Genomic DNA, 19,863 nt, shown 5'->3' on the forward strand with positions numbered 1-19,863 from the left:
TTTTAAGATAACTTTTCTATGAATCAAAAAGTTATATAATATTTTTATCATATTAAATAACTTAATAAAAGAATAAGGTAATATTTTTTATTATATTAAAAGAAAAATTATTCCAAAAAGTAAGATTTTCACCCATGAGAAAGTTTTTATGGGAAACTAATTAAAAATATTTTAAGAAAATATCTATTTTTAGAAATGTAATTTTTTTAAATTGATATCAAACATAAGAAACTACAAATTATAATCTATGATTAACGGAAAACATAAATTTTTCCCCAACTAAATGCACTTTTTAAGTGTGAAATCATTATTTGCTTTTCCTCTGAAACAAAGCCACCATACAACTGTATAGGTGAAGAACGTACTAGTTTGGGATTAAAAGTGGATTAAATTGCCACGTTCATTTCGGTAGGGGTTCAAAAGTAAATAGAGGAAACTATTAATTTATTACCTCAAGTAATAAAATTATATATTTAATCATTAAAATATCAAAATGACTAAATATTTATCAATTTTGATTCTTATATTGATATATTTTACTTATAGACTAATTATTTTTTTAAAAATATTTTAAAAAATTACTTAATGTAATTTTTAATACTTGAAAATTTAGTTATATAATTTATTTAGTTTAAGAATTATTCATAAAAAGTATTATTTTAGAGACCAAATTGATGTTTTTTGTTTCTTCTTTTAACTAAATTTAGTATAATTCATTTTTGATGCATCAGGTTTGTCCACTCAGCGTCTTAGAATAGGGTCCATCATCCGTTGTATAATGTCAATTCAATTCAACGTCAAGCGGTGGCTGACTGGCTGCTGGAGTGTCTTCTACTGAAACAAAGCATGAATCAAACAAGTAATGGTGGCTTTTGTTAATTGAAATTTTCACTTTACCTGTAGTTGATGCTCTGTGCCGGGTGGCTCTCCCTAAATTGTCCAAATTCATCTTAATTTATCCAAAAGTAAACAAAAAAAACTGCCCAAGCTCATTGTTTTCACTGGGTGTTACGAGGGACTGCGTATCTTTTCTAATACTAGTTTTTTTAAAGAGATATTGATAAAGAAATTTCTTATAGTTTATTTTAAGTCTATCTCACAAAAAAATTACTTCATAAGATAAGAGTTATTTTTTATTTATATATTTTATTTTAATATTATCTCTAACCTATCACTTTTAATAAATTTAAAATATGTTTTTATATATTATCAGTTAGTTGAGAGTTGATATTATGTTTAATTTTTACGGATAAAAAAAGAAAAAATATATTTTAATATCATCTTAGTTTTAACTTAATTTAACCTTAAAAATTAATTAATAGAATGATATCTATTTTATATTCAATCTTAATATTACACCTAATTCATGTGAGATTTCAATTTTTCATAATAACTTTATTTTACACACTTATATATTCTTTGTGTATATTTTGATCCTACTAAAAATGAGCCACACACATTTTAAGGTATTTTTAAAATTTTCTGTAATAATAAGAATAATAAAGAGAATAATTAAAAACAACCTTCTATGTTCTTTAAATGACTGAATAACTACAAATTAAAATTGTTTAATTATTTGAATGACTTAAATGCATTAATAATTTAGAAATAAATAATTTTAAAGAATATCATAAAAATATTATCATTAAATAATAAGTAAAGATATAAATAATTTCAACAAAAAATAGTATATGTACTAATAACGTAAAAAATATTATTATTTAATCATAAACTCACATGTATGTTAAGATTATTTATTTTTATATCAATTTTCTTAAAAATCAACCAGTAGTTACTTTTGGCCGTGTAAAAAAAATAAAATTACATAGATCAAACATAGATACTAAACTATGTTTTTTTTATAAAAAAATCGAGTGCATCGCCCCTCGCCTACAACTAACATCTGCCTCTGCATAACGACATTAAGCAACTCGGTATAAAAAATATATTACAGTGAATTTATATCACATGGAAATCTGCCTAATGACTCTGTTAATCTCATTCTTATCAACTCTGTTTCTAGAACACTTAATAAATATAATCCAAATGCGTCCACTTGGGTACGATTGCCAATCCAATATTCATGCTTTTTGACATCTTTGCTGAGGTAGTTAACAGTAGGTACTTTATTTCCTTTAACTATATATATTGATGATTGGATAGTTGATTTTAACTACAAAATTACGTAGGAGCCGTATATTCAAATTTGTCAACCCAGAAATTGAGTAACTCTCCTAATCTTTCAGGCTTATATTTTCACACATGTCCTTTAGACTTGTTACTTTGCATTGTATATTAAATGTTGCACTTGCATGCTTTAAGTTATGATTCTATACGGTATAGACATTTTGTTTTATCCAAAATTAAATTGTTTAACATTGTCACAAATCGTGCACGTACCAGGTTCTTTGTAGTAGGAATGGATTCAAATGCTGCAACAATGCATGGTACAACAAAACAGCTCAAGTATGGAGCAAAAGACATAATAAGCCAAATACATGACAGCATTCTTGGTCATATCTTGTCTTTCCTTCCAACGATGGAGGCAGTCCAAACAAGCGTGTTATCAACAAGGTGGATTGATGTTTGGACATCCATCACCAACCTAAAGTTGAATGATGGTGTGCTAATTTGTTCTGGGAAGAAGATGCAGAAGGAACAATATGAGTATTTTGTAAACACAATGCTTCTTCACCTTGCCAATTTAAGCATCCAAAGTTTCTCTCTTTGTTTAACATGTTTTCATTATGAGTCATCCCAGGTCAGTGCATGGATCTCTTCTATATTGGAAAGAGGAGTCCAAAGGCTTGAAATTCAATATGCTAATAAAATCTTCTTTCCTTCGCATACCCTCTTTAGTTGCAACTCTTTAGTACAATTGGTGCTTCAAATGAGATGCACTCTTAGTGTTCCAATCTTTGCATGTCTCCCAAACCTTCAAACTCTTGGCCTTTCGGGGATCAAGTTAGTGAGTGATCATGAATCCTCCACTTATTCAAAAGATCTAGTTCTTAGCTTCCCAATTCTCAAAGTGTTTGAAGCTAAAGGATGTGAGTGGTCAACTAAGCAGAATCTTTGTATCCAAGTACCTCTACTTGAAAGGTTTTCCATAGCAATGTGGAACTCCCTATCAAATGAATCATGCAAATCTTCCATCAAGATTTTCTCTCCCCATCTAACAGATTTCTCTTATAAGGGTGATCTTGAACAGGAAATCATTCTATTAAATACATTATCAATTCGCACTGCTTCTGTAGTGATTGTCATTGATGAAGATAGAAAGGAAAGCATGAGAAGACTTGGGTTTCAAGTACATAAGCTTCTCACACAAATCTGTGAAGTGGAACAATTGAAATTACTATTGTACAAGGTATGCTTAATTTGTTTTCATGATATGATAATGGAAATTTGCAGAGAGATGAGTGGAAATGTGGAATGGTTATTTTCCTGTTGTTGCCTAACATGTTTTATGATGAGATTGCAATACGTGTTAATTTAGTATAAAATAACGATAATTTTAAAGGAGAGTTCCTCAAATGTAAGGAAGGTCGTGGCTGCGGCAAGATCAATACTGCCACGTTTGACTCCTGTGCAAGTTTGTAAATTTTTTTATACAGTACACTCTTAAAAGGTTATTTTTAATTTAGATTATTCAATGATATATTTTCTTATATTATTTATGGTTAATTAAGATTATACAATTTAAATATAAGTTTTGGCTTTGTGAAAAATGTGTTGACATAATATCCAAACAATTTAAGGTTGATTACTAGACACGGCATTCTTGGTTTGTATGGTAATTGTCTTAAGACAATTTCATAAAGGACTAGGTTCAAATGCCGGTAACATCCAGAAAACCTCAATTGCTCGACGTTCTACCAGCCACGTACCTATATCCTAACTAGTTTTAATCTTTCAATAGAAAAAAAAAGGAAAAACAGAAAAAAAATGATGATATTGAGAATTTGAACAATTTTTTCCTTGCCTCAGGTTTTAGTGCATGCTGCTGATATTTTCACCCATCTACCAGTTTTTGGAAAGTTGACTTATCTGCAACTGAATGAGGTTACCGGTGAAGCTCTGTTGAACCTACTCCACAATTCTCCCATGCTTAATACTCTTATATTACAAAATGTAAGTTTTGAACTATTGCTTTTGGTTCACTGAAATTCAATTAAAGTTCTTGTTTGTGTCTGTTAGTCATATATATAATAATACAAATGATGGATGACTCATTTTACACAAAATAAAAAATATTTCAGGGAGTATTTGACTTAAATGAAGATATGTTGACATCTGCATCAGTGCCTCAATGCTTTTTGTCTAGCCTCAAAGTTTTTCAGTTTAAAGGATTTAATGTGCATGAGCATGAACTTCTTCTGGCGAAATTCGTGATGGCAAATGCAACAGTCTTGGAAAGAATGACTTTAAGCACAGCATTTTGGCTGCAGTATTCAGATATTGACATGGAGAAAGTTAAGGAGCAGATACTCTCTTTTCCAAAGCGTTCCAGCTTTGTCATGATTGAATTTTCTCATGTCAACGGTTCCTGAAGCCACAACTGTTATCTATCCTTAGTCTCTTCACTACAAGCATTGCAAAAAAATATTGTTTCTACGTAAGGGGGAATCATTATTTCATTGTGTGCTATTCTATTTAATTATTGAGCACTGTGACAAATCGTGTATCAAGTGCTTTTCCTAGTCATTGATTTAAATGCTCCAACTCCGGATGATGTAACAAAACAGCTTCCTACAGTGCAAACAGTGGTTGGAGTAGATGACATGATTATTAGCAGATTACATGAACGCATCTTGGTCAATCCAGTAGCAAAAAGGTAGATTTATTTTTGGACATATATCAATGGTGTCCAATTTTATTTTATTTTTATAGACAAATATTAGTTGCTAATTTTTTTAGAATGTTAATGAGAGGGATTCAAACAATGGTGTACAATTTAATGATAGTTTGTTATGTTTTGGAAACAGAGTGCTTCTTCACCTTGCCAATTGAAGTATCCAAAGTTTCTTTGTTTAACAAGTTGTCATTATGATTCATCCCAGAACAGTGCATGGGTCATTAGCTTCCCAGTTCTCAAAGGGCTAGAAGCTAGAGAGGATGTGAGTGATTATGCAGACGATGAGTATACATTCTGAAGCACGAATATTCTGTTTTGGCCAATGTACCAATATCGGATACGTATCCAATACCGATACGCTCGGATACGCCTTGAATACATATCTCACACGTATCTAGTCTTAGACCAATTCAAAAAAGGAAAAATCGTCCCGATACAATTTTTTATATATCTGATAAGACTAAGATATAATTTTTCCTTAAGTATATTTGATGATTTAATTAATCTTTCCAGATTTTTGGATCATAGTTATTTGCAATTTCCATCTTATTTTTATTAATGTTTAATAAATATATTACTGATTTTAATTTTTTTAATACATATCCTAAATGTATCGTATTCTCTATTTTTAAAAAATTACGTATCGTCGTATCATATTCGTATCGTATAATATCCGATACTCGGTACCAAATTCGTGCATCACTTGCACCTCTACATGATGAAAGGTTTTCCATAGCAATCTGGAACTCCCAATCAAATGAATCATATAAATCTGCCATTAAGATTATTACTACCAACAATTTAACAGATTTTTCTAATGAGGGTGACCTTGAACGAGAAATCACGTCTATTAGATTCACACTACTGAGTGGAAAAGCTCTTCAGCGAGATGGCAGTGCTTGCACAATGGTATATTCACCTGTTCTTGCAGGGCAAAGGCTGCTGTATCACAATTTCACAAAGTATGAACTATACAAAAGGGCTATTACTTTTATGATAAATGAAAGTAGGAAACAGAATAACCGAAGTTTGAAGCAAGTAATAAATGATCAAGTTGTCATGAAAGTAAGATATTTGAGCTGATTAATACCCTTAAGTAGATGAGGTTTTCTCTCATCCACATTATGAATCTTCCTGCATTAAGAAAGTGGAGCCTTTTGCTGCTACACAAGGGAAATTTTGATAGCTTTACTTTACTGATCATCAATTTTGCTTCATCCTCTTCCCTATTCACCTATCACAAGCCACTAACATTAAATATTGAAATGGAACTAAGCACCATGTTTTGCTTGTTTGCTCCTTTTCTCTTCATTGTTCTGTTCAAGTAACTGCTTTAATCCTTCCCCTACAAACCTTGGAGTAGCTGTTCCCACCTGATTCCATAGGTCGACCTTACATAGGAGAAACCTTTCAAATGTATTCTCGAAACCCAAACATTTTCCTTGCCACAAAAATAAAAAGGTTACATATCAAATTTTCACTTTCCACTTTATGTAGCACCTCTCCAATCCTTCAACTAGTTCATGTGATTGCCATGTAATATAAATTACCAAACAATGGAAGAAGTATAACTTATTTTTTTGCTAAGTAGCGTTGAATATGCAAAAGAGCATCACATGGACAACCAATAGCAACTTTACAAGAAATGAATAATGGAATTGCATGTGTATGTTTGCAAGTGAAAGAAATGATATGAACCTTTTTATTTGGGAACACATATGAAAGGTTTCTCTAATGTAAAGACCAACCAATGGAACCGGGAGGGAGTGGCTATTTCTAGTGTTTGGAAGAGAATGACGTGAGCAATGACTTGAAAAGAACTATGAAGAGAAAAGAAGCATAAATGCAGAACATGGTGCTGAATTCCATGTCAAACATCAAGTGAATGGCCTGTAATAGGTGAATGGGAAAGATGAAGAAGATTTAAATATGAAAAAACAAATTGGACACTTTAGATATTTATAGGCTCTAAGGTGTGCAGTGAGAGTGAAACCATATGAAGAGGGAAGAGATGTGAAATAGAGAGAAACAGATAGAAGGGTCTCAATCACAGCTCAATTTCTCCACACACGGAATCTCCAGCTCATAACACAATCATGTATGTGTATATATATGTGGTCTAATTTACTTCTATCTACAACTTGTGACTTTATTTCAGTGTAGTCAGTGTACTGAGCCATAAGCATGCTCACAAACAACTGTCTCACCCCAATAGTCCAATACTTGAAGGTTCATTCAGTCATTAACCATTTGAGTTTGAAAGTAGTCAACATTATTGGCTCCTCCACATGATGTAACGAATAAGGTTCAATTCATAAATGTTTTTTTTTTTGGCTTTTTATGGGCACTGAAGTTAGATAGATTACATGTACAATATTTTGCACAACATTATATCATTCTAACATATTTAAAAGTTCATTTAATATTACAATAACAATATATGAACAATAAAAGAAGTTATTGATAAAAAAAAGTAATAGTTTAGATATAGGAGTTGGCAAATTACAATTACAACTTGATTGTTTAAGTTTAACAATTCAATCAAAAATGTTTTAACACCGTAAAAGTATTTTATGATATCATTTAATTATAAATTATTTTGTATGATAAAATTGTTGATTTTTATAATAATTATTTTAAAAGTCATATTTAAAATAATCTTTAATTAGTTAAATAAATAAAAAAATATTGATAATTTATGAAAGTTAAACTCTCAAGTTTGAAACGTAATTTCTCACGTAAAGAACCAAGCACTTAGTTTGTTTAAGTTCATTCATATTTAAACATGAATTACCCTTTTGATACAGAGACACGTGCGTGTCATAGGTAACTTACAAGCCCGCCCTTAGTTAGTTATATGCAACAGATGGGCCCTCATTTATGAACCACACAAGTTATGGTTCGTCTCCTCACGTCCAAAAAAATAAAAAGTTTCTCAACAATCATACAAAATAAACTCGACTCACTTAGCTTCAAGTTGGATTGAACCGGATTGTTCCACTTAAATAGTTATTTAGTAATTTCAATTATATATGATGATTAATTAAGTTAAGGAAGCAATCGAAATAGATCTATCATGTTTTGTTTGTTTAATTTTATCTATGATATGTCATTTATATAAATATGTACCAATAAAAAATGCCAAAGATAATTTTTTAAGACAAATTGTTTTAAACACTATTTTTAATTGATTAAAATTGATTGAAATTAACAATTTTGTTGGTCGCAAATATGATATTTAATAATTATTTTTCTTAATTTTGTAGCTTTTAATAAATTTTAACCAATCATAGATAGTATTTTTGAATGAATGTATTAGAAAGTGTTCCTAGCACTCTTCATCATTTTAGTCCTTGAAAAATGTGTTTATTTTATTTTTTGTCATTATAGTATTCTGTATACACTAAAAAACTTATTTTGAATAGTGAAAGAATGTAATATAATTTTTTTTAAGAACTATAGTTATCAAACTCTCGAGTTAATTCACTAACTCTTACGAGTTCACTTGTTCTATGCGAATTGAATTTTGAGTAAATTCTTTTTCAATTATTATTTTCTATCTATTTAGCATTTCAACATACCTTCATTTATTGTGGTATTCTCAAATACAAAATTCTCACATTTAATAATATTATACTCTTGTTATCTAATAACATCAAACTCTCGATAAGAATGATCTATCACTATTATAACCTTTACAAGTTATTGTCTAGTGGTGATGTATTATTACTAGACTAGACTTGATTATTTAAATATTATAAACTTTATGATTTACTGTTTTATTTTATTATATGATTGAAATGTTTAATTAGTATATTATTTATAGATATTTTGTTATTATTTTTATATGAAGGAGATTCTTACGAGTCGAGTTTATGGAACTTTCATGAGTCTGCGTAAACTCTCGAGTTTGATAATTTTATTAAAGACGAAAAATAAAACAAACATTTAGCAAAGACTAAATCAAAATAAATTTGTAGAGATGAAAATGAAAAAAATATTAAAATGCAAGGACAAAAAATATATTTAACCCTATAAAGTAATGAAATTTTTGCATGCTTTTCCCTCCCAAATTAAATAAGGACACTTTAGACAATTGCTTTTAATTATTTTATTTTTCATTTATTTAATAAATTTTATTAATTAGTAATACATTTAACAAGAAGTGAATTTTAAATGCACATTTATTTGTTATTAAGAGAAGGATAATGGGTTTTAATGGTGCAATTAATGAATTTTTAATTTTACTTCATGTTTTTTCTACCACAATAAAACACTATTAAGATGATAATGTTCACAAATTGAAGAGAGGAGGAGGAGGAAGCTAGGACACCGACGTACACTCCCACACTCATCATCCTTGTTCTAGAGGTCTTTTTGGTGAGTGTTTCTTCATCACCACTTTCGATTTACCCCTTCATCTTGTGTTTGGTTGGCGATTGATGGTGAGTTGGGTTCTTGTCATGGGTATTGAACCCCTAACCTTTAAGATTTGGAGATTTGCATTCACTTAAGCAATGTATTTTGTTGCTTAAGTGTGTTTCTTTGTAGCTAAGTGCTACACTCCATCACTTAAGCCAGTATTCCAGTATCAGATCTAAATCCCAATAGCTTAAGCAAGGTTCTTTGTTGCTTAAGCAAGTCTTGTTGTCGCTTAAGCGAGGGAGGCAACAAAAAGGTGGATTTTCCTTACTAGCTCAATCACTTAAGCAACTCATAATCTTCCTTAAGCAAGGGATAGTCTCGCTTAAGCAACATGACCCTCGGAACAACGTATAGAATTTTTCCTTCTTCAAAGTTCAAAATATATATTTTAATAGGACTAAAACATAGCAACAATTTTTTTTTTGTTTTATTAAAGACTCAACCTAAAAAAAATAATTAGAAAACCAAAATAAAATTCATTAATTTAACACGGACCAAAAGCCTTCCCAAAATCATTCGACTGTCTCGAAGTATTTCAAGTTTTGAAGCCTTCACAGTATTTCCATTACTTCACTACAAAATTTTACTTATTTTGGTTATTTATTTATCTTGACTGAAACGGACGGATGGATAGATGAAGGAAGAAAAGACCATGTTGCTTGTAATTATTTTGTCGTTTTATTTCATTTAAAGAAAGAAGAAATAATAAATAAATAAGGAATTGTAGTTGACTAAATTGAAACACTTGTAAAAACTAAATATCAAAATTAGTTTTTTCCAAAATATATTATTGACATTAAATTGATTATTTTCACAATTGACCAATCAATTAATTAGTCAAGATAAAATATTCCATTCAAGGTTGACAATCAAAGTCAAACTAACTAGTGAGTTTAACTATGATAATCACATATCATGAAACATGCTAGTCAAACCTAGCCGTTTTATATATAATTAAAATAAAATTGAATTTTTGTTAATCAGAAAAGTCTCTTTCTCAATATGCAAAAGGTCATTGAATATCGTTGACCAGTCTTTCTCTCCTTGGAGCCGTTATTTCCCATATTGCAATTTCAGACCTTTTTATATTGACATTCTTCATTCACCTATCTCACTCTCAACAACATCAATCTCTCTCTTTGTGGTACTCTAGGGTTTGTGAGTTTCTGCATAGCCTCCATTGCTCTGTCTAAGGTTCCCAGCCAATAGCCAATTTCTACCAACCACACCTCCCCATGGTATGCTCCTTACTCAAATAGGATTTTAGGTTACAATTTTTATTTCAATTGTTGATTATGTTGAACAATTTCACGGTTGGTTTTCCATTATACGTGCCTATGTTATTCATTATTTTCGATTCAGTGTTTTCGTTAAGGCTTAAATATGTTAATGTTCCTTGATATATATTTGAATATTATTTTTGATCCCTGATAATTTTTTTCTTCATTTGTGCTCTTTGATATCTTAAAAGTTTTATTTGTTATCCATGCCGTTAGAATTTCTCTACTAATCGGTGATGCGACCATTAACTTTTAAAAATACAATTTGTGGCCGATTTAAAATCGCCAGTATTCATTTTGAATCTTAAATTACAGTTTATGAGGACTAAAAATCGCCATATTCAATTAAAGGAGGAAAAAAGAGATACAAAATTAGATCTAAAAGAGAGAGAGATCTAAAAGAAAAATACCACATACCAACCCTACCACCCTCCTTTAATGTTGCATACCACTTCCACCTCCAAATTTAATCGCACGCACGACCCTTTTGCCTCCAAACTCCTGCACCCTTGTGCCTTCAACGACATCGACACGACCCTTACTAGCATCGTCATGTACCACCTGTGCCCAACCCTGACATTGTCGTGTCGCCTGCACCACCTTAGTGCCCACAACACCACTTGTCCTCCATAACCACCCGTGCGATTGCCAACGATCCAACCTCCATCATCAAAATGTTGTGCCGCCACCCACCACACCAAAACCTAACCGCACATTGCTACGCACAACAAAAATAACCCACGAGTGTGCCTCACCATAATCTGTGATGAGAGCGGCAACAAATCTTTGTTTGAGATCTATGTTTCATCAGAGATCTAGATTCAAATCTAAGTGTTTCCATATTTAAGTGTTTTCAAATCTGAAATTTGAGATGCTTTTCACTGCAAATCCATGTTTTAGATCTTGTGTTCAAGCACAAGTTTGCATCATATGCATTCGTTCTCTTTTTCGTCCATCTCCTATGTTTCTATGTTCTTTTTTGTTTAAATTGTGCATTGTGTTCATATTATTCCAGAGTTTCGATTATGCATTTTCATATGTTTCGGGTTTTATGTTTGATTTGAATTGAAATGACACAATGAAGGTGAAAAAAATGGACATTAGATATATTTTTTTCTTTTTTAATTGATTTTGGCGGTTTTTAGCCACCAAAAATTTTAATTTTAATTTTAATTTTAAGATGAATATTGTCGGTTATAAAATTGCCACAACCCATTTTTTTAAAAGAAAATGGTCACATCACCGGTTAATAGAAAAATTATAATGACAAGGATAAAAATAAAAAATTTCAAATATTAAAGAATAAAAACAAAAAATAATGATCAGGAATAAAAATAAAATTTGGATCTATATCTATATCTATATCTATCAGGCAGCAGTAACATATTTAAATCTTTTTCTAAAATTTGACAACAAGAAAATATTTTGATACTTCCACTGCACCAATTTTTAGACTATGATATATGACTTGGCAATGCATGCTAATTGTTTTTGACTTTTTTGTAGGAACCCCAAACAAGCATGCACTCAATTAGGGGAACGAGCAGAGAATCCAATTATGAAGGCCAGGACATATTCAGCGACCTACCTGATGTTATTATTGGTCGCATTCTTTCCATTCTTCCTACTAAAGAAGCCGTTCGTACGAGTATTTTATCCAAGAGATGGAGAAACCTCTGGAAATTTGTCACTAAGCTACACTTTCAAGATATAGAGCCATACCGTCGCAATAAGATAGACAAATTCCACTTTTTAGACTTTGTGTATGGGGTACTATTTCATCTGAATAATACAAGAATTCAAAGTTTCTCACTTTATCTTTCAGAGAAATATGACCCTAATCATGTTAATCGGTGGTTAGCTAATATTTTAAATCGGGGAGTCACAGAGCTTTCAATCAATTCGGAAAAAGATCTCAGCATTTCCTCATATTCCATTTTGGAATCCCAGCCCTTAGAAAAATTGGTGCTGAAGATGAAATTGGGTTTTTTCACAGTTCCCACCTTTGTTTATCTCTCATCCCTCATCTTTCTCAAGTTGTCCGGAATCATAGTCATATGCAATACCCCTTCTAATGACTCAAAAAATCTCACCCTTAACTTCCCAGTTCTTAGAGAGTGTGAGATAGTGAATTGCAGTTGGTTAAATGTAGAAGGTGTCACTTTAGAAGTTCCTCTACTTGAAGTGCTTTCAATAAAGCACACAAGATCACTGTCTCCAGATTTCCATTCTATAACCAAGGTTTGTGCCCCGCATCTTAGAGAGTTATCTTATACTGGTCATGGTCACCTGTTACGAGATCCCACCTTGTTAGACCTATCTGCAACACATATTTCTTCTGCTTATATTTATCCGTGGCATTCTAAACGGGAGACTGAAGAAAAAACTGTGCTTTTTGTTTGTGAGCTTCTGAAACAACTCAACAACAATGTGGATTGTCTAAAGATTAGGTGGCCAAAGGTATGCTTCCTTGCTAGCTTCACCCTTGTTTGCAATGAATATCAGCGACAATGAAATTCAATAATGACATCAATATTTCCTTGCTTGATAATATAGTAACATTTTACTATGATAATGCTATATCGAAGTCATATATTATAACGTATATAGTTATGATCTCACATTAATTTTATTTAAGTTATGCTGTTTGTTCTTATTAGAGTAGTTGCTGTTTAGTTGCATTTTATGGATAGTATCTTTATTGTAACAACACAAATGATTTTTTTTCCTCTCTCACCCAGGATCTTGTTCTAGCCCATTATGATCTTCCTGTTCCTACATTTGGAATGCTGAGTTGTCTGGAGCTAGGTAATGTTAATGGTGAAATTTTGTTGATATTCCTACGAAACACACCATGTCTCAAGACTCTTATTTTACAGGTTAGTAATTGATTTATTGAAACTAGTGATGCGATGCAATGATCAGGTTATTTTAAAGGTTACTTTTGCAAATGAATTTTGTGATGAGTACTGATTAGCTTTATTAAGTTTTTTTAATTCAGATTATTTAGTTCTTGTCATGGAATATAATTATTTATCTTTGATCATCAGGAACTATGGCAATTTGATGAGGAGCTTTTGAATCCTGAAAATGTTCCTTCGTGTTTTACATCTAACCTTGAAGAGGTAAAGTTTAGAAAAATTAAAGGTGTTCAACATGAGCTGCGTTTTGCCAAATTTGTAATGGAATATGCTCAAGTCTTGAAGAGGGCAAGTTTCTCTCCCAAAAGGAATATGCACGGGTGGATTTTTGAAAAAGTTAAAAAGAAGATACTCTCATTTAAGAGAAGTGATAGCTTTTCGTTAATAGAATTTTGATCCTTTGAACCTGTAATCTCATGATACATATGTGTCATTTTCATTTCTATAGGATCCGGGCTACAATCCCATTTCAAGCTTCTTATTTCATTTGCGTTTAAAGTGACATTTTTTTAATTATTTATGAGCTCTTAGTAATTTTCCATTATTAACATGTGTTTATTTAAATTTAAGTAAAGACTAGAATTTCTTAATTATGTTTTTTATACGAAATATCTATTGTCTTTCTCAATAATTGCATTGATATCCACCTTAAGTAAAGATTATTTACTTGTATCTTATATATTTAAATATTAAGTAAAGATTAGAATTTTGATCAAAAAATAATACTACACATATTATTTTCATATCTTTGGATATTTAAGGTTAATGCACATAAACTAATAAATATTTAATGAAAGCAAAATAATATTATATTTAAACTAAATGTTCTTATTTAATATATTGATCTATAATATCTAATGATATAAGTAGGTATTATATATTATTTTGAATTTTTAAGAAGTTAATATTATTAAACCTAATTATGAACAACATACAATAATTCCACAACGTACCAGCTTAATGCATGAAGTCCATATGCTAATTCAAAAAGCCGTTATAAAATTACTATGCAAATTGAAATCAAAATTAAACAATCGAATTTTACATTACAAGTTTATAATATCACGGGCGTGTTGATGTTTTGATTGATGTCATGTCCCCAATTCTTCGATTTTATATTTGTCCTGTGTTTCTTGTTTCTTGATTTTGGAGGAGAAATGAGTATTTCTGGGACTATAAAGTTAATTTGTTTTTCTTATTATTATTTGATTAGTGCAGCAGGTACAGCCGTACAGGACAATATTTTTTAAGCTCTGATTTTTTTTTCTCCAGAATTCAAGGCTGCAGGGAAATTTTATTTTTAGATGACATACTACATCGGATCTAATTATAACCGATGCAACATTATATCAAATTTTACTATCACTAATGAGGAAAGTGTCAGCTTTCTTTTTTTTACCGTCATAGATTTCTACATCAGGTTTTTGGAACATTTAGAATTAGATCATGTTTAAGCAACTAGTTCAATTAAGTATTTATTTAAAATAAAGTTTATTAATAAAACTGATTGTAAAAGCTATTATATATATATATATATATATATATATATATATATATATATATATTGATCATATATAATAGTTTTACATCATTATTTAATTACAAATTACCATTTAAGTTACTTTAAAATAATTAATTCAAAAATTAATAAATTTATCATACATGATGAATTATTATTAGATGATTATGTTACACGATTGGTGTATAACTTTTTTTTTCTCTTTTTAAAATTTGATGATTTTATAAAAATATTATCATTTATAAGTCTAAATTAATATGTTATTTGAAGTTCTCCCAGTATATTGTTGAGCTGGACATGTTAGCAAAACCTAGCCTTTTCATTTCATGAGATGTATCGGGTTGAAGAGTTACTTACTAGTTACTGGTCCGTACGAGATTTTTTACCTCTTGTTCACTAGTCACCCAATGTAATGGCTCTTGGTGATTTGCTCCTCGATTGGGTATCACGAGATTTTTAATATATATTTTTTGCTGATCCAAAAACATCACAATGTAATGGCTCTTGGTGTGCCAACATTTTTTAATAAGATTTTGGTATGCTGAAGAGAAAGTAAGCAAGATCCCAAACTACGATTGGCACACAAGATACTGACCTACAAAAACCCTAGATTTATTCAAATAAAGGAACCAATAAAAGAGGAGATATAACACATGGGGGGCGGGGGCGGTCACCAAACCCATGAAACAGCAAAATTGTCTAACAGAACCTATACAAAGGCAAACCAACTATGCTTATAATAATCCTCCAGAATAACTCTAGGAGAGGACTATCCCACCAAGAAAAACCCTCATGAGTCATGACGAATACCATAATTGCCAAGTTTATCAGCACAACAGTTCCCTCCATGGAAAATATGAGACACTCTAAAACAAGTTGACCTCAGTCTCCAAAGGCAAACTTCCCAATAGTTTCTAATAAGATGCCAGGGAACTAAATCCAAGTTCTGGTAGCTACCACCAATGGAAGAATCACTCTCGAGCCACAAAAATCTTTTCACTTCTCCTTTATAGTTTCTTCAACTCCTCTCTCTTGTATATCTTCTTCATTCTTCACCTCTATATTTCACATTTCACCTTCATTTTGCACTTTTTGGTGTTCACGTCCATGGCTTTGATTTCGTCAGCATAAATATATAGGGGCTGATTTCTTCAACCTACGTAAACAGAGTTTGACACAAGCTGGTTTCTTCACTCCTATTTGTGTGAAAACTAGGTTCAAAATATATTATTGTACTAGTAATTGTAAAATTAATTGTGTATTTAATACAGCTTATATTGGTAAAGAGAATTCAAACCATCATGGGTTACCAATTAAGTTGCCTGAAGATTTTCTTGTTTTGAAGAGTCGGTTTTAGACTTGGATCAAGCGTGCATGTGTTTCTAGAGTTTAAATTAAAAAGGCATTATTACTCTCGTTCTCTGGGAAGACAATAAATCAGTTTTGTGAAAACATGGTCTCCATAGAAGTATGTTAGAAATGAGACAGACTGAAACTGATTTCACTTATTAGAGGGTGATTATTTTCTCTTACATAAGCTTGTATCATTGATATTTACTTTGAACTATATAAACGTATGTAGAGTGTTCGATGTTTGAGGGACTACTTTACTGCTGCCATTTTTTGAGATGTATTGTTGGTCTTCCATTGTAATCTTATTAGGCATTATTATCTGGTGAATTTCCATACAAGCGGCCTTCAAGTCTTCAATCAGTTACTACTTACTAGTGGCTGATAAAGGTCTTGGGTGAACACTTGTTATTTGTGATCAGTGGGTAATTCATGCTCATTGTATAAATGTGATATGTAATTAGATCAACATCTAAATCAAGTGGAGAAGGGAGAAGGAAAAGAAGAAAGGTCACGGGTTTGAATCCCCCGTTAACAAAAATTAATAATACTAACAACTAACATATTATGTTAGTAAAAAAAAATATGAAAGAAGAAAAAGTAGTAAGCATCAGCAGCCCCACTCTCGGTTCGGTCGTCTTTGTTTCTTGTCCTAACAAGGGATGAAATTAAAACTATTTCATGCATTCTTCCCGGACATAAATATTATTTTTACCAGCACTCGTATTTATTGCTGGTAAAGCAATATTGCATGGTAGATTGCCAACGCATATGCTCGCAGAGGGGTTGGTATTGATTTGACTATCTGTGTGTTATGTTCTCAGTACAAAGAGGATATATCTTCTTTTTTTTCAGTGCCAGTTGGCATATCAGGTTTGGTGTTGTGTGCACAAATGGCTTGGTTTCTGTATTGCATGGTCCAGCATATTCAACCTCAACAGAACTATGTTCAGCGTGGTTTTCTTAATAATCGAAGGCATCTTAAATTTCATTTTTTGATTTGGCATACCACATGCTGGTGTCTTTGGCTGCAGAGGAACAAAGTAGTATTCCAGCAGTCACATGTCGGATGTTCTGAGTGTGGTATCACAGATTAAGACAATGTCCTTAATCTGTGATACAAAGTTTCAATCTATTTTATTATTGATTAATCTCTATTCATCCATAAGGATTGAACTTGAGATATTGTTTAAATGATCTACTCATTCCACTCAAAACTAAGACTTATTGATACAATGAGATTTGCTTACATAACTTTTATTAGTAATGTAATTTTAGAAAATTACATTTCACATTAGTTGAAATATTCTATGTCGTTCTTGCTTGCATAAAACAAGGTGTGTACGAAACTGAGATGAATATTTTTCTATTTGCACCTCAAACCAAAATCTGAAATCATGAAAAAAAAAATGAGATCTGCTTATGTGTGTGTATATCATAGTTAGATAAATATTTTCTATTCAGCAACAATTTAAACAAAATATATATCCCGTACAAAGTTATCAAATTTTAACTATTTTAAGATAATATCAATCTTAACAGTTCGCATTTATCAGAGAAAATGGGTAAGTCATCACCACAAACAAATTACAACTGAAAAACAACTATATCCTCCCTTCTTTAAAGCTTTACTAATCCTTTAAACACAATAATCCAGATCATTCTTTGCAGTGGCTATCCTAAGGAACTTCATATCTTGAACCCGATAATTATGCGCTTCTTGAATCATTCTTCTAATCTCAACTGCTAACAGTCTTTCTCTGCCGTTGCTTATAGTAATTTGGTTCTTACTGCAAGTGATCTTTTCCTCAGCAGACACAGATAGTAAGCCATTTTCATCTATGGCAAAACATATATACAAACGAAGGCCACGAGGAGCAGGAGGAAGAACAGAAATCCTAAAAATACCCAGCAAATGGTTATCACTAGCTCTTGTTCTCTCACCTTCATAAACCATAATCTTGACAGCGAATTGGTTATCTTTAACTGTAACATATTCATGTGTCCTCTTTACTGGAAAATTCTTAATGCCTACACACAACAATGCCAGGGTTGATGCTCTTGCACAGATCTTTACATTTGAAAAAGTCTTGCAATAGCTGCTGCACTTTGGAAATCCTAGAACAGCCACCAACAAGGACAACATCATGCACACTGCTCTTGTGCATCTTAGCATCAGTAAACTATTAGTCCTCTTCTCAAGTCCATATGCAATAGCTGCAGCGATGGGTTCATTGATTATTCGCATAACACTCACACCAGCAATGGCACCAGCATCTATAGTGGCTTTTCTTTGAGAGTCATTGAAATAAGCAGGCACAGTAATCACTGCATTCTTCACCGGTGTTTCCAAGTAGGCCTCGACATTCTTCACTGTACTTCCGACCATTTAGCCTCTTAGCATCTGCAAAAGTTTCAAAAACTCCGATCATTGCTTTTCCCTGCTATATGTTTACACAGCATTCATAAAACAAAACAGACAATCATACTTAAGAGTAGAAAAATACACCAAAAACAGTGTTTGCTGGATTGGACGCAGCTTGATTTTTAGCTGCATCTCCAATCAACCTATCATGGTCAGTGAAAGCAACACAGGAGGGATTAGTGTTGTTGCCTTGGTCATTGTGGATGATCTCCACTCGATAGTACTGGTCCCGCCATACTGCAACACACGAGTAAGTTATGCCAAGGTCGATTCCTATGGCCATTAATCTACTTCAAGTGAATGAAGATTGAGAAACACACAGGAAATGAATTCAGGCTTTGAAAGACTCGGAAGTGTCGTTTAGTATCGTAGGCTGATTTTTATATTTGTGAAATATGAAATTTACATGAAACACTCAAAACTATATAGTACATGTGCGCATCTTCCTTAAAATGAAATTAGATATGCCTACTAGTCATTGGAAATCACGACGTAATTAGTCCCATTATTAACATGAGTCTCTTCGTGCACCTTCAAGGAAAATGGAAAACCAAAAGACTGAAGACCTTCAATTGATGTTGTGAATTGTGATATAATACTAAGTTAGCATTCATTGATTTTCCTTCTTTAAGGTGACATGGTGATCTTTTATGACACCGACTTGGGAAATGATGACCACATCGAATGATGTAGGTAGTCATGCTGTCATGGATTGATGACCCCATTTGTTATAGTTTTTTTTTTTTTTTAAAACGAATCACTTCATTGGCAAATGATAATTATAGTTTCCTTATCGACGACATACAAAAAACTTTCTTAGTGGAGACAATAAATAACTTAAGGTCCCATTTTGGGTGATTGTGAATTGCAAGTTTTTAGTTTTCAGATTGAAATTTGATAACAAAACCTGTTTGGGTAAAAAGGGGTTGAAGTGGTTTTTAAACAATTTTCAGAACCATTTAACCTTATTTCTCAAAACAGAAAAAAGTAGTTTCGTCATTTCCGTTTTAGGTTTTCAGAAGGCTTATGAAAGTTGTCATTCGTTCTCCAACTTCCATCGAACCCTAATATCTCATCTTCTCCCT

General features: G+C 31.6%; 2 protein-coding genes, 1 long non-coding RNA gene and 1 pseudogene across 3 annotated transcripts; 2 read left to right on the top strand and 2 right to left on the bottom strand.

Moving 5' to 3' along the window:
- Positions 1–2,112: 2,112 nt before the first annotated feature.
- On the top strand, positions 2,113–5,319 carry LOC114373154 (F-box/FBD/LRR-repeat protein At3g14710-like). The gene is made up of 4 exons (XM_028330687.1): positions 2,113–3,370; positions 3,991–4,134; positions 4,263–4,837; positions 4,989–5,319. Exons 1-3 carry the CDS (start codon positions 2,300–2,302, stop codon positions 4,551–4,553), a joined length of 1,506 nt encoding a protein of 501 aa, XP_028186488.1. The 5' UTR covers positions 2,113–2,299; the 3' UTR covers positions 4,554–4,837; positions 4,989–5,319.
- Positions 5,320–5,611: 292 nt separating this feature from the next.
- Positions 5,612–6,811, bottom strand: LOC114373155. Its single transcript, XR_003658392.1, has 2 exons — positions 6,557–6,811; positions 5,612–6,299 (listed from the first exon to the last, which is right to left on the bottom strand). It is a non-coding gene; the product is annotated as an uncharacterized LOC114373155 (long non-coding RNA).
- Positions 6,812–12,084: 5,273 nt separating this feature from the next.
- Positions 12,085–13,077, top strand: LOC114373333 (F-box/FBD/LRR-repeat protein At3g14710-like). The gene has a single exon (XM_028330817.1). It carries the CDS (start codon positions 12,085–12,087, stop codon positions 13,075–13,077), a length of 993 nt encoding a protein of 330 aa, XP_028186618.1.
- Positions 13,078–17,926: 4,849 nt separating this feature from the next.
- On the bottom strand, positions 17,927–19,061 carry LOC114373334 (annotated as a pseudogene).
- Positions 19,062–19,863: the final 802 nt, after the last annotated feature.

The sequence above is a fragment of the Glycine soja genome, chromosome 11 (assembly GCF_004193775.1).
Source record: "Glycine soja cultivar W05 chromosome 11, ASM419377v2, whole genome shotgun sequence".
Lineage (NCBI taxonomy): Eukaryota > Viridiplantae > Streptophyta > Magnoliopsida > Fabales > Fabaceae > Glycine > Glycine soja.